The sequence below is a fragment of the Branchiostoma belcheri genome, unplaced genomic scaffold (genome assembly GCF_001625305.1).
Source record: "Branchiostoma belcheri isolate BF01 breed outbred unplaced genomic scaffold, Haploidv18h27 scaffold53, whole genome shotgun sequence".
NCBI classification, from domain to species: domain Eukaryota; kingdom Metazoa; phylum Chordata; class Leptocardii; order Amphioxiformes; family Branchiostomatidae; genus Branchiostoma; species Branchiostoma belcheri.
The window spans coordinates 1,831,680-1,846,110 of NW_017804165.1; the positions used below are offsets into that span (position 1 = coordinate 1,831,680).

Genomic DNA, 14,431 nt, shown 5'->3' on the forward strand with positions numbered 1-14,431 from the left:
GCTAGTTGTGTGCCGCGTTTGAAAAAAACGCATGGGATATCTCACCAGTGTGCTGACCACTGGCAAGGTGTGTGTAAGTAACAGGTGCCTGCAGCTGTGTGTGTGTGGATGGGTGGGTTGTGTTCACCATTGATTGGGTATCTTTACAGGAGGTGGCGGCGGCAGTGCAGGAGACCGTGCCGCCCGTGGCCGAGCCCGAGGTGAATGGCACGGAGACGCATGCTGCACCCCCGGAGCCTGCTGCCCCCGAAGAGTTAACAAATAAGGTTGATGATGATGATGAGATCCCGAATGTTGAAAATGCTGTGGTGGATGAACTAGAGTCGCAGGTGAAGCATGGTGGCAGGCATTACATGTTTCTCACACCCACATTCACACGTCGTGTACACTCCCCCCCTGCCTCTCGTAGTCCACACAAAAGTCCTCGTAGCTAAAAGTACAAGTCTCTTCCAGGGGGTCAAAGATCACTAAGCAGTGTAGCTGGGGAATAGGAGAAAGCGTCAAGCCTTTGCATGTGCCATAACGCTAACAGACATACCATTTCTTGTCAACAGCTTCAGTGTTGTTTTGTTCGTTAGCTAATCTGCTGAGCCATACGTTTGAATGGCTTGCTAACTGTTCAGGACAAACATTTTCTAGGGCAGCTTCCCATACATGTGTAGCTACAGGGTGCTGTTTGCTCAAGGTCATGGGCTTGTTTCCCACTGACTGTAAGCATGACAGCTACATATTACCCTTCTCGTACTAACTTCCAGCTTATACATCTCTACAGTGGTCCTTGCATGAAGCAGGAACGTGTTCTGTGCATGTTCAGCATTGCCCATGTGTCCGTTTTACTTGCATGTATTTGTCCAGCGGTTTTTGCAGGAGGCACACCAGTCAGTGACTCCCTACACCACGTCATGACCCACCCTTCCTGCTAATGTTTTCCCCACTAACACAAGTTTTCTGTGTGACTCGTCCTTTTCTGTATGCCCTGTGGTACTAACCTGTGTTTATTCCCTGTCTAACCCATATTGTTGTCTTGTCAGCACTCACCTTTTTTTAGCTCTGTAGGAATACTTACTTACTAACTTGGCTAATTGCTCTGCTGCTGTGATACATTGTAGATGCTAGTGCAGAAATGTCATGGACCCCGAATGTGAACCCAGATTGACAAGGCTTGTGATTTCAGGAACCCCCCACCGTGGAGGTTAAGACAGAAACGGTCAAATATGTGGCCTCCGATGAGGCCCAACCTGAGTTCACGTCGTCTGTCCCTATTGTGAAAACTGAGTCCAAAACCATCACGTACGAACAAAACGAGGACGGGGAGCCCGACCAGGACCCCGGTGTGCTGGTCAGCGCGCAGACAGTCACCAGCGAGACTATCTCCACGACAACCACCACACACATCACCAAGGTATCCATGGTTACCGGTCACTACAGTCCTCATTGGTCACGCAGAACCACAATCACAACCACGTGAACTTAGGTTACTTAGTCTAGAGATAGCAAGAGTAAGAGGCCTAAACCCATTGGCAGGTCCACCACACCAGAACTTACCAATTGCTAACTGATACATTTATGCATGTGCATCGTAGCATTTAAGAACCAAAGGCATAGGAATCGGTGCATATATATTAATAGATACTAATTGCAGATGGCATTGAGACTTAGGAACGTTTGTGCAATAGTAGTATCCTGGGTATGAGAAATGGAGAATGTACATGTGAGCTAGTCCCTCTGATCTAGCATGCTGCATGGATGCATGCCTGCACAATAACCTAACCCGTATGTTAACTCCAGTGGGACAAACATTTCTGCCAATCCCTTTCAAAGGAAAACCGCAAGTTTCTCGACAAAATGGTGAAATCATCAAATGTAGCGACATTGGCTTGTGTTGTTGCTTCCTAGCAGAGCCTCAAAGTAAAGTATATATCTGCACTGTTGGTCCTTCTCCTATCGGTTTGCATGGACTAAGTCTAATGGACAGTAGGTGGAGGGAAAGACTGACGACTTGCCTTCTCAGTTTTTGTCGAGTAAACTAAAGGTTATTGGCAGAATGTGTACATTTAGATGTAGATATTCTATGTGGAGACTTGCTATGTCAGTGCTGACCTGGTGTGTCCTGATCTCTCTCCTTCTCTCTGCCTCTCCGTGGTGGTGGTTGCTCCTTAAGACGGTGAAGGGTGGCGTGGCAGAAACACGCATTGAGAAGAGAATCGTCATTACAGGAGATACTGACATTGACCACGATCAGGTAAACCTTCTCTTCATTTGGCACCACCATGACATCACTCCCAACTCCAACCTCCCTCCACCACCATACCTCCCCTCAGATTAACTCACCGGCATCACCCATGCTAACTACAGTTATTGCATTGTGTCCAACGTAAAGTGTGAAATATAATTATGCTTTATCACATAAATGCCACAATCAAATTACTCTCTAAAGTTAATAACACAAATTTTTGGGGGGTGTTTAGGAAAAAAAGGAAAGGTCCCTAAGTGTACATGAAACTTCATGCTATCACTACAGTATGCACCTCTTGTGTTTGTACGTGATCATCAAGCAATTCTAAGCATGAATGTATTTATTTTGCACTTTTCATAACTTTGATTTATATCAGCATTGCATGATTGTGATTGTACTATAGCCATGGTTACTACTGGCAGGACACCAGGCAATTCAAGTTCCTCTTGATACACAATCCAGGCAATGTCCCATATGATAACTGGTAGGAAGTGTTACTACAAGTAAAGTTTATGACCTAGACAGGGCACAAAAGAAACAAAGGTGCTAGATGTTAGGGAGCCTGCCTCCAAATAGAGGAACAAGTGCTGAGGGAAATATTCATAAAGGGATGAAGTCTTTGAAAGAGGGCAACTTTTGTAAGCTTTACACACTCGCACAACTTAAAAGTGTATTTGACACTGCCCTGTAAGCTAGTTTCAAACTGCAAGCATAAGAAACACCCCCAATTTTGATTTTGGTCAGCATAGTACCACTTATAAACCTGATATAAAGAAATAGAAGGTCACGACAAAAATTGAAAGAGGCCCTCGTAACGTCACTTGTCGGAGCACGCTATTGGTGTCTTATTGCCACGCCTTACTTTGTGCAGTACATGAAGAAAGATGGCACGCTAGAGACTCACATGGAAAGAACCACTGTCCTCACAGGGGACTCAAACCAGGATGAGGTGAGGACACCCCCTGTCCAGTGGTGTCTCCCTTGGTGGTGGGATCTAATCTTTAACCACAAGTCCTTGTTCGGCCCACGTTCCTGTCGACTTAGATCCGTGTAAACTTTCTTTTGGCTTGCTCCAACGTACCCAATTTCATACGTATTCAAATCTTTTAGTAGTCCATCACAAATTTTGTACTAACATCTGTCAAGTAGAGAGGATAATATTCTTTAGTGACTGCAGAAAACTTTAATATTTATGTTGGCTGTGTTAGGATGTCACCAGTTCAAAATTCAAAATGCACCTTCTGGAGTGCATTACAATAACAAATCAATGTCTCCTCTGTGAAGAAAAAGTTCTTGCTCGACCCTTTTCCCCAAACTAATGTCTATGTATACAGTGTATACTCTACTTACACTCTGTGAAATGTCCTCATTTTCCTTCAAATGCTGCTACCATAAAATGTTGTAACCTTGTAGTCATTTGTACATCTGGTGAGTTTTTCATTGTTTAATCTTGATGTTATCCCAGTGACTAACTGGTTAATCAAGAAATAGAGTAAGCAGTTGAAACTATCAAGATCACTCTACAAATGTAGTTGTGTCCAACATATCTACTAATGAACTGAAGGTAGAAAAAACTTGTCAGTGACCGGTAACCATGCATACTTTGCTAATGTGTCTGTTGTAGAATGTTTTCTTGATAATCGACTTACAAACCTTGTGTAGACTTTTTAAGTTTTCTGCCATATTCATTCATTCAATGCATGAAGCTGTTGACATAGAGTATGACTTTTCACAAGTTCTGCAACCCAAATTGAAAGCATAAAGCATTCTTAATAAAAAGAAATTTTTATTAACTTTCACAACTGTGAAAATGCCCTGCAAACAATCTTTCAATCCATGCTCAAAGTTCTTAAAAGCATCACTTGCACTGCACCTGTGTTACATTGGCACTTTTCTTAGTCTTGAGTTGCGCTTGATGTGTTGCTATTTGTCTTCATTTCAAAAGTCCTGCATTTCACCACCTTGCACCTTCCAAGCCCAGCCTGTGCCATGAATAATCATTGCAAGAATGCTTGATAGCTCGGTCCCTTACAACGAGGTAAAGATTATTACACCTGAGCAACAAACTAGGTACCCCAATTTTTTTGTTTTTCTCTTAACAATGGAGGAGTGTTGTAGCCACCCCCTCCAATGCCCCGTAGCACTAGCACTATGGTGTTGATCGTTCTTGCTCTCTACAAACCCATCAACGCTTCCTGTCTCTGACTTTTCTACCGCCTCAGGCTCTTGCTGACCTGATTAAGGAAGCTGCAGACCAAAACCCTGACATGACGGTCACTAAGGTGGTGGTGCACAAGGAAGAGGGGGAGCAGCAGGTCACGACTAACGGGACGGGGGAAGGTCAGATTCTCACGTCTGAAAGATAGAGATGTTCAGGAGGGTCCTAGGACTAGCTGAACACTGTCCCATCCCCCTGTCAGGGCCTTGAAACGTCTGCTTCTGTCTGCAGCAAAGCACCCAAAAATCACAACAACATACATGTAACACTGAACACAATGTAGTCATTGATCTGATGTACACAAGTCATTATAGTTTTCCTAAACTTCAGTATATTTAGGAAAAACACATTCACACTTCAGTACAGTAGTCATCTCCAACTTTGTCTCAGTAATACAAAGACACTGACTATGGAAACCCACACAAACCCACACAGTCACACCGGAAGAACATTGAGTGAAGCCAAGATACTGATTGTACACATTGGTTGCTTCTTGCTGCAGAACTATTAGAAGCTGGTTTCAAGGCCTTAACTTTATTCTAGGGAAGGGGAGTAAAGGTTGGGAAACGTTTGCTTCTCTAGAGACTGTTGTCTCTGTTGGGTCTGACTTTCCCTTCAAAACCTTCATTTTCATCGCTCTCAAACTAGGTGGCTGTTGCAGATGATGTCATGCTTTCAAAGTGTTCTTTTTTTTGTAGCATTAGGGAAGTGGGATATATACGTGTGGATATGAGTGAGTGACTGAATGGATTGCATGGCCCACTACTGCTCTATGATTTCTGCTACTGTCAATTTATGCTTTAATTTTGCATGAACTTCTCAATGTTGTGGCTGATGCATGCTGTAGAAGCATGTGCTCATCACAAAGAATGCAAAGAAGTGGGGAATGAACAGATTTTGAGAACTTGGTTGTCCAAAAGACAGTTGATATGCAGTACTTTTGGCGTTGTTATAACCAGGGTATTGGTTCAAATTGCAAGCACTGCATCTTGACAGTAGAATGATGTCAAACATGCCTCTTGGATGACCAAGTTTCCAATAATAGGTCTTCTACTGTGTTACAGGTCAGTCTTTCGAAGGTTATGCTGGCAGCTGTTACAGAAAAAAGATCACAGTACAAAGAGGGTTTACACCTCCTCGATAACATACTGCTTTCAGGATGTTTACTAAATGTTGATCATATTTCCCATACAGACGACTGACGACGCCCAACAGTAGAGAGTCAGCATGAAGACAGCACCATTGCGTGGGAGGGAACCAGAGAAACATGTGTACACTGAGTTCTGAAGAAACTGAATGTTTTCACTGTTAAGATTTTTCTGACGACTATTTCACAAAGGAGCAAAACAGAAAAAAATCACTTTTGTCTGGCTATGTAGTACCTGTGCAGAATTCTGCCCATGTTCTTGTGACAATGTAATTTTAAACTCATTGTGTGTTAGAGTAGAGAAATTGTAGAAACTATGTCAAGAGAGAGAGAGAGAGGTTGAATGTATTTGGAGTTGATTTTTTTGCTGCCGCTTTAAAGGCTTGGCAGGCAGATACTTATTGTGTAGAGAATTTTCAAGTTAGGACTAGAGTTAGGATGATTAAGCTGGAAGGACACAGCATCGCTAACCATGCTGAATACCTGCAGATCTTTACATTGTTATTAATGGAGTCTGAATGATATACTAGAGATGCCAACTTTACTTAACAAATTGTTGGCATAGAGCGTAATGTCTGGTCAGGTCTGGCAGTGGTAAGCAGAATTCCATCAGAAGACTGCGTGTAGGTTTTATTTTTGATATGCACGCATTGTTGTGTTTGTTTGTGATTTTCCCTTTTCTAATCATGTCCATCATCATGTGTGGCACTTTTGCTTCCTTGTAAATTTGTCCTTAGTAATTTTGCCAGACCCCTATCTGTTGCTAAGCAGTGTATACTAGACCCTAACTCCTGCTTGTAACTGATGTATCATTTTGTATAAAGGGGTTGGGAGCAGCGTAGTGGTGAAAAACAGTACAGTAGCACTGAGACTAGTAGAATTTCCCCCAGCTTGCACTTTATTAGTTCATGGTCAATCTCTAGGACTGCACAAAATGATAACATCTGTGCTATCCTACTCAAAGAGGATGGAATTAAGAATGGATTTGTTGCAGAATAGCCAGTCTAACGTTCAATTTTATAGATGATGCTGACATTGCCTTGTGTTTGATTTAGATTGTGTACAACAGTACGAATTATGGCTTTTGAGTTGATGTTGTCACTGCTTTTTACTGATTCTGAAAAACCACTGTGTTCTTTTATGGAGTAGGCCTTTCAAAGGCTAGACTGTTGTGGTACTGTTTTAACAATTCCACATTTTAATGCAAGCGTGATGGGTGATATGCTACGTACTCTAGCAGAACTTGACTGAATAAATAATTTCTCATCAGTACAAATGTGTGTGTGGCATTTTGGATGGAATCACTTCGGGCTGATGCAACTCATTTTTATAGAAATGATAAGAGCTCAGTATCATCACGATTGTAAAGCTGTCAGTGTGTGGCACTCTCAGCACCAAGGACACCACCAGGTACAGTTCACAGCTCGGATGTAATATCAGTACCATGGACAGCTCAGATGTGTTGCTATCAGTACAATGGACACTCCGTTTAAATGTGATAACTATCAGTACCAGGGACAGATCATATGTAATATCAGTACCAGGGACAGCTCAGATGTAATATCAGTACCAGGGACAGCTCAGATGTAATATCAGGGCCAGCTCAGATGTGTTGCTATCAGTACAATGGACACTCCGTTTAAATGTGATACTATCAGTACCAGGGACAGCTCACGTGATACTATCAGAACCATGGATAGCTCGAATGGGATACTATCAGTACCAAGGACAGCTCGAATGTGATACTATCAATTGGAGTGTACCCAGCGCTATCGACACCAAGTACGGCTCCTTTAATATAGTTTGAAGATGGCAATTAAATGCTGGGTTTGATGCGTTTTGAGTGTAATACAAAAACCCCTACTGCATAAATCTTTGTTTGGACACGGGGTCTTTATTGTTGTAGGTCAGTCATGCTAATCCGGCTGACCAGGCTGATGCTTCTTCAGACGACGCGCTAGCTGCTTCAGCATCTTTCTGTTGTGTCTGTCTAAACGCCGCTGATAAGAGGACCAGGTGCCATCAGTGAAGTATGGACTATGACTGTTCCGGATGCCACACTGTACAACAGGGTCCCTGGGTCGGCAGGAGTCCCTAGCGATGGCGTTTACCAGGACTCTTTCTCCTGCGACCACGTCGTAATATATGGGTGCAGAGTTGGACAGGCGGGGGTCACAGAAAGCGCCGTGTGGGGGGCACTCTGGTGACCTGTGCGGCGTTCTTCTCGCCTGTGACGAGGGACTGTCTTCATTGACTTTTCGCTTAAGCTTATGAGACTTACAGGCGTCTTCGTCCGCTTTTCCGTTTTTCCTCTTGGCAACGATAGCTTCAGTAGCCGGTCTCAGTTTGGCGTTCAGTTTCCTAGCTATGGACACACGCTGCTCTGTGGTCAGCTTCAGCCCTGGCGGTGTTGGTGTGGTGGACGCTGAGAGGACAGAAAAGGGACGTTTGTCCTCCAAGCCGCCTATCCCTAACGTCCGTTAATAGTTTTAGGAAAAGTTCAAATTCAGGAGAAATATGTGTAGCTTTTCGTGTCTGTGTGTTTGGGCCGGCCGACGTGACCTTGTGATCCTGAATGACTTACCCTGAGTCTGATCCTCTTCCACCTCCTCTGGTATCGGATAAAGCTCGAAGAGGCCAGGACGCTCGGTAAGTGCCCGGAATGTGTGTCTCTGGTCGTCACCCTGGCCTATTTCTCTCGACATCGCCATATCTCCGGAACCGCGAAGGTGGGTAATGTTTGAAGAGTAACGCTATGGTAACAAGGTCGCATTCGAACACTTCTGTGTTTCGAATAAAGTGAAACGCGCGTTCCACACTTGTGTATGACGTAGGGATGGAGGTAGAACGACCGAACAGCCTTGTGACGCAGGGTGAACACTGATATGTTGATAGTAACGTTAGACTTGAGTAAAAAGTAAGCGAACACCCACGTCAATGCTTTCAAGAAACTTTATATGTTGAGTACATGTGGTCTGTCCTTTTACAACGCTGCTGCCTTGCTCGAATCAATGGGCATCATACTTCCACTGACAAGATTTTTCCAGTTCAGAAAATTGTGCCTCCATAAGCAAATGCTAACGCAGGATAATACTGCTTTAATACATAGCGCGACATTTGGAACTACTCACAAAACAGGTTTAGAGGCCTGATTCTTAAGTTTCACGCCATGTGGAAAGCTTCGATATAGGGGAACGGATGCCAGTGACGTCCCCTAAATACCCCTGACGTTCTTCATAGTCATCCGACGAATCCGTTCTAGAACGTGCTCCACACATGTTGCTACGGTGATGGTCTGTCATTCGAACTGAAAGGTTTTGTTTGCGTTCGTTCTATTCGTTGCGATCTGACTTCCATTTGGACACCTGTATCCTGCCTGTGGATTTGTAGGATTTTGCAGACTTTGCATGAACCAGACTCCTAAGCCCTGGTTTGTCAACCGATCACTGAAACCACTCATGATGGAAGCACAGTGCTGCGAACAAACGTCGGAGTTATGTAAGTGGATGGCTAGGGCTCTGACCCTGACGGACAGCCTTGGCAAACGATGTTCAGGTTCCTCTGCTGCAAAGTACCGAGTCTCCGAATCCCTGTCCCTGTGCGTGGAGAGCCCACATACCGACAACGCGTCAGGTGTCAAGAGGAAGCCGGAATCGGCGACACCTTCCCCGGACATCAGACCAACATCGTCTAACAGCAGACTCTTCCTATCCAAATTGGGCATCAGTGACGGTCTTTTGATAGCATCTCCATCCCACGGCGGTCCGAGGTCGGCTTTCAAAAGGTTGGCAACGAACTCGTTTCCTCGTACGGAAAGTTTAGACCTCACTTGTTGCGAAGAAAGTGGCGATGATGACACGGACGACCGGCGGGTGCAAGTCGCTAAACGGCGCTGTCCAGACGAACAGTACGACGCTGATGACGAGTCATACTAGCAATGTAATGAAGTATTCAAATTAGCGGCATCATCGTTCTTCGACTGTTCTTAAATAGCTGTGTGTCACATTTCTAAAACAGCTGTATATATTTTTTATTTTTGGTCTTTGGTCTTACAGATTGCCACAGAGACCTTAGTTCCCAGTTCTGTGGCTACTGAACAGCGAGCTCGAGTCACAGTTTAAAACCATGAAGCTAGTCTCATCGAGCCACCAGTTTTAACGTATTTAAGACTTGATTAAAGCTGGAAACTGTTGGAAAGTGTTACTTGGAAAGGGTTTTAGAATCTAAAGACGCGAAGTAACAGACATCACCCACACTTTTGAACCCATATGCAGTGTTTATTACAAGCACCACATTATAAGCACCACATATGTCATCGAGAGAAGAATATAAACATCGTTAAAGTAAAGATCACATAACGTAATTATATATGAGCAAATCAGATCACTGGTGGTAATAACAAATCAACAGATGAGTTATCGAAAGATCCTGAATAAAATAAAGTTTTTGTTCTGAAACTTATCTACCTCTAGCACTGCATTCGTACAGTCTTAACTTCATCCGCATACGAACTAGTCCATAACGAATATATTTTGGAAAATCTTGGCCCTGAGCCAACCAGACATGGCCACACGATCACAGAATGTAAAGTATGATAAACGTTATCAAGAAAAGAGTTTTAACAGTAACGTACTAAAACATGAACACAAACACCGTGTGAAATGCTTCTGGATTATTCTGTTGATTTTTTTCAAACTTCCAACGTAAATATTTTTTTCCAAACAATAATATCTGTTAACTGTGCAAACGTAAAAAGCATAAAACATAATAAGAAAACAGGTGTCCTCGCCACGTGCAGGTTGCTCAGATGGGCGCGTTCATGGCAGCGCGATGTGCGTTGACGGAGTTGACGAAGTCGACCTCCCGCGACATCTGACAAGCCGCACACATCGCGCAGCAAGCGGTCGTCCAGATGTCGTTATGGATGTCACCCTAGCGGAGAAATACAGAAATGCAGAATCAGTACTGCCATATGCATGATCGACGTCTCAGGGATTCAGAGAACCGAATGGACTTGCAGGAATGGCCGATTAAAGGCATGTAATATAAACATGCATGCTCGGATTTTACCAAATCTGTTCCCGCTCCCTTTGTTCAAGAACATTGGTTTTCAATTGCTTTAGATGGTAAAATCGTGAGTAAATTGGTGTCAACTGTCACAAGGAGTACAACTGAATTATTAAGTAGTTATGAAAACATGTAGCGTTTTTTCTTAATGAATAGCAAACTTCATTTAGAAAAATCAGGGCATCGAAACCTCGGCTCTTGTGAAACAAATGGTTGTGAATAAAGAACTTTTCTATTGAATCATTCACCAACCTCATGAAATTATTCACGGATGTTTTTTCTTCATGTAACTGGAGACCAAACCTGGTCTCTGAGCTGAGGCGTGTCTTACCGTGATGTTGTTCTGGGTCCTGATCTTGGTCCTCATGCCCACCATGGCGGCGTGTGCGTGGCAGCAGGGCGTGCAGCACGACTCACCCATCTTGTCCGCCAGGAAACACAGGAAGCAGGGGAAGCAGAAGGTACTCGCCAAACCTGTCAAGAGATTGAAAATTGGTGAATAAGCCCACCCAATACTCGCTCTGTGTTGAAGGGCACACTGGTTCGGCCTCCGCAAAATAGGTCCAGGTTCACATATGATTCGTCATCCTAAAGGAAAGACAATCAAAAGATCAGTTGCAGACTATAATTTAAAAAAATCATATATAAATCTTAACGATCCAACAAAACCCACTCACTTTCAGTGTCCTTTGTACCCTGTAACTATAAATTGTGCGGATGTGTATACCTAGGTAAGGTGTCAACTTTACTTACAGCTTCCCATGTCATCAAAGCAGGCACAGAGTCCGCTGGACCACTGCCGAGGGCCCACAACAGTCACCATGGGCTGCTGGACAACCACCACGTTTGTAGTACTCGTGGGCTGGGGAGTACATTCAACAAACCATTGATTAATCTTTTCTCGGGATAACAAATTATGCAGCATGGAAATGCTAGAAACAGTCCCCGATACGCCAACCACATTCGGTAATGGAGCCATTCTGAAACACTGTATTCCTGCCTCTGTCTATTAGGTCGGTTGATATTTACTCTATTGCATGGCATTAGATAACAACTTCTCCGCACAGCATGCAGATATATTGCATGTGCATGGGTATACAAAAGATAGAAGAAAGAATGATACTACAGGGCCAGAGACGGTGTGGTAATAGTTGAGATGTCTTGGATTAAAAACAAAACAACACAGGTCGACCAGACATAAGATTGCCATCTTAATGTATGCCGCGGATGGGCCCAAGTTGATCATTTATACCCCCTTTCCATATACCGTCAAGCTTGCCCAAGTGACCACCTCTATAAGTCCGCCATCTGGTCATATATAACGACTGATTTTCCCCATAGACGTAAGCAATAAGGGACTTGCCGCCAACCGTTCGTCCATTTACACTAGTATCATGCTCCATCACTTGTATCATGCTCACACACGCCGGGAGAAGCAGCGGAACGTAAACTTACCTGTTGCTGCTGCATGGGGATGTGGTAGGGCTGCATGGTGACGGGTGTCTGCTGGGGAGGGGGGAGACCGGTCACCGCGGCCGAGTACTGGGGAGGGTGGTCCGGCAGGACGATGGGGTCGAACTTTACCTCCTCTTGTGTTGCCATGACTACACGTGGTTAGTCAGCACTCCGGTTATATTTCTTGTGAAGTTGAAGAATATTCAAAATCACTTTAGTGAAGTGGTTATCGAGTTCACTAGTAGCATCTCAGTCGCACAACAAATCAAAGATGTTGACAGACATCTCGAGCAACGTCAATGACTGCAGCTGGGAATTCAACAATATATTTGCAGACGAAAGGCCCTGCCTTGTAAATACTAATAATATACTGATTATAGGCAGGTGATTTGCGTTATTCTCCAAGTAGATGTTGGTGGGGAAGATTGTGACCTTTCTATCATACAAATTTAGTGAAACAAACGCGTCGCCTCTCTGTTTCGTAAATAATTGAAGGATGCAGCTGGTTTACAATGTACATATGGTATAAGATAACGTAAACTAAAACAACACATTTCAATTCGTCCTAAATTTCGCAGACATGGCGCTCCAAAAAGGATGTAACATTAATTTACACTACGCACATCCTGCCCCTAACCTTCTTTGTAACTACCTAATTGCTCTCCTCAAGAACTTCTTACAGCTAGCTTTCCTAGCCTCGCCTACTACGTCTTAAAACGAGAAAAGCAGTCATCACCCCAGCTGAGATGCCATCATGAGATAGTACAGATCTCATTGTAAAAATCATGAATTTCCATTGAGTTTGACATTATTTTAGCACCTAACTAGCTCCGTGGAAAAATACAGACAGCACACCTGGATCCATTGTCATTGATAAATTTAGGCCTTGGCACGACATCATACAGTTGGCACGACACTAACAATATAAATCATACAGTTGAAACACTTGAAATAATCGTGCCTCTCAACGTGCCAATAGTTTATTCTTTCTTGCGTTGTTTTCAGTATGTAGCTTCTAAAAATCCTTTTATTTGTGGCGCTGTGCTCTGACACTTCGTGTTGACAAAATGATACGCCCCCCGTTACACCACATAACACAGCGCTCTCCCGGACTCTGTTTACCTTTGTGTCTAAAGAGAGTTGGCTTCGATTGTGACAATGTGGAGTCGAGAGACTAGAAGTCTATGAGAGAATTTACGATTATTTTTTTACAAGGTGAGGTTACAAGCTGGCATGTTTACATATGCAAGCAAAAGGTGCTATACAGAGTCAGACCATGGAGTTAAACCTCCTTGGTCAGACGCAGACATACAGACGCTGAGAGACCCACGCTAAACTGCGTCCCACCATACTACGTAGTAGATAGGAGACAGACTACACAGACAAATTAATTCTAACAGCAACCTACCCACGCACGGTTTGTGTATGGCTGATGTCTACAATTGCACCTGTTATAATTGCAGGTTGAGCAATGGCACACTTTAAACGTTGCCAAATCCCGTCACACATAATTGTGTTCGTGACCGTCAAGCCCACTGCCTCTGGTGTACACACATTTTATGTTTGATGTTTCCTCCGATAAATTCAAAATAAGAACCTCTACCCCCCTCATTTTGCAGATTCTTTGCACGTACGCAACATGATCACACCGTTTCAGCAGTCTTCTCGTAACTCTTATACAGTAAAGTATCCAGTTCCTATACATGTACGGCTGAGTCGCCATATTGGCTTTCCTTGCCAACCGACATAACGTTACAACTACAACTTGACACGTCCTTTGATACCTAGAGTGGTACGCCGAATGACTTACCTGCGACGGTCTGCGAGTGCCCTCACCTCGGCCGTTCTCATTAAAGCTTGGCTCGGCCTTGGTAGGAGAAAATTTCCCGAAGTTTCCAGGCTCTCAAAGAAAGGTTAGAAAGCTAGTGGACCGTGAAGAACGCTGCTCGGGTTATGGCCGGGGGTGTTTGGTTTCGGTTCATGAGCAGGTGGGCCAACAAGAACAACGTAGATGCTTTTCATTGGCTGCATTCATGTCGGGCATAGACTATTGTTACTGAGTAAATGACGCCCAGGGTATCACACTCACAACTGTGGCTTCTCCAGCAGCCGGAATATTGAATTGACCCCCATACATGTACATAAACACATAAAAATCCAAGACTGTCTCTGCCCCGAAAACAAAAGGCATGGACAGATTAGCATAACTGGTAACAGGTTCAAATATTTTTTCTCAGCTGCTCAAAGTAACAATATCAAAACGTGCAGAATGATCGGGATAGTTGTAACTGAGTCACATTATCAAGAA

The 14,431-nt window shown here is 43.8% G+C and overlaps 2 protein-coding genes across 28 annotated transcripts in view; one reads left to right on the forward strand and one right to left on the reverse strand.

The window, feature by feature from the left end:
* LOC109480947 (band 4.1-like protein 3) overlaps positions 1 to 6,877 on the forward strand; it is a 70,449-nt gene extending 63,572 nt beyond the window's left edge. For 11 of the 27 annotated variants that reach the window (XM_019783379.1, XM_019783381.1, XM_019783378.1 and 8 more), the window contains 6 exons: positions 150 to 329; positions 1,175 to 1,402; positions 2,162 to 2,242; positions 3,108 to 3,185; positions 4,459 to 4,576; positions 5,649 to 6,877. In XM_019783379.1, the coding sequence (XP_019638938.1) occupies positions 150 to 329; positions 1,175 to 1,402; positions 2,162 to 2,242; positions 3,108 to 3,185; positions 4,459 to 4,576; positions 5,649 to 5,656 (693 nt within the window). In that variant the 3' untranslated portion in view covers positions 5,657 to 6,877. The remainder of the gene's footprint in view (positions 1 to 149; positions 330 to 1,174; positions 1,403 to 2,161; positions 2,243 to 3,107; positions 3,186 to 4,458; positions 4,577 to 5,648) is intronic. The other 16 variants (XM_019783392.1, XM_019783401.1, XM_019783397.1 and 13 more) reach the window with 10 other exon arrangements.
* A 563-nt stretch (positions 6,878 to 7,440) lies between these two features.
* On the reverse strand, positions 7,441 to 14,315 carry LOC109481028. Its single transcript, XM_019783506.1, has 7 exons — positions 13,934 to 14,315; positions 12,124 to 12,306; positions 11,422 to 11,530; positions 11,000 to 11,142; positions 9,221 to 9,493; positions 8,186 to 8,354; positions 7,441 to 8,026 (listed from the first exon to the last, which is right to left on the reverse strand). Exons 2-7 carry the CDS (start codon positions 12,268 to 12,270, stop codon positions 7,518 to 7,520), a joined length of 1,350 nt encoding a protein of 449 aa, XP_019639065.1. The 5' UTR covers positions 12,271 to 12,306; positions 13,934 to 14,315; the 3' UTR covers positions 7,441 to 7,517.
* Between the last annotated feature and the right edge of the window lie 116 nt (positions 14,316 to 14,431).

Bases quoted from the DNA above. Each gene is read 5' to 3' on its own strand.
- LOC109481028 (XM_019783506.1), bottom strand. From the start codon at position 12,270: ATGGCAACACAAGAGGAGGTAAAGTTCGACCCCATCGTCCTGCCGGAC. The intron at 9,494-10,999 runs GTAAGACACGCC...TCGTCTGGACAG, and splicing joins GGACCCAGAACAACATCACG to CGCCGTTTAGCGACTTGCAC. The intron at 8,027-8,185 runs GTAAGTCATTCA...CTGTCCTCTCAG, and splicing joins GGAAGAGGATCAGACTCAGG to CGTCCACCACACCAACACCG.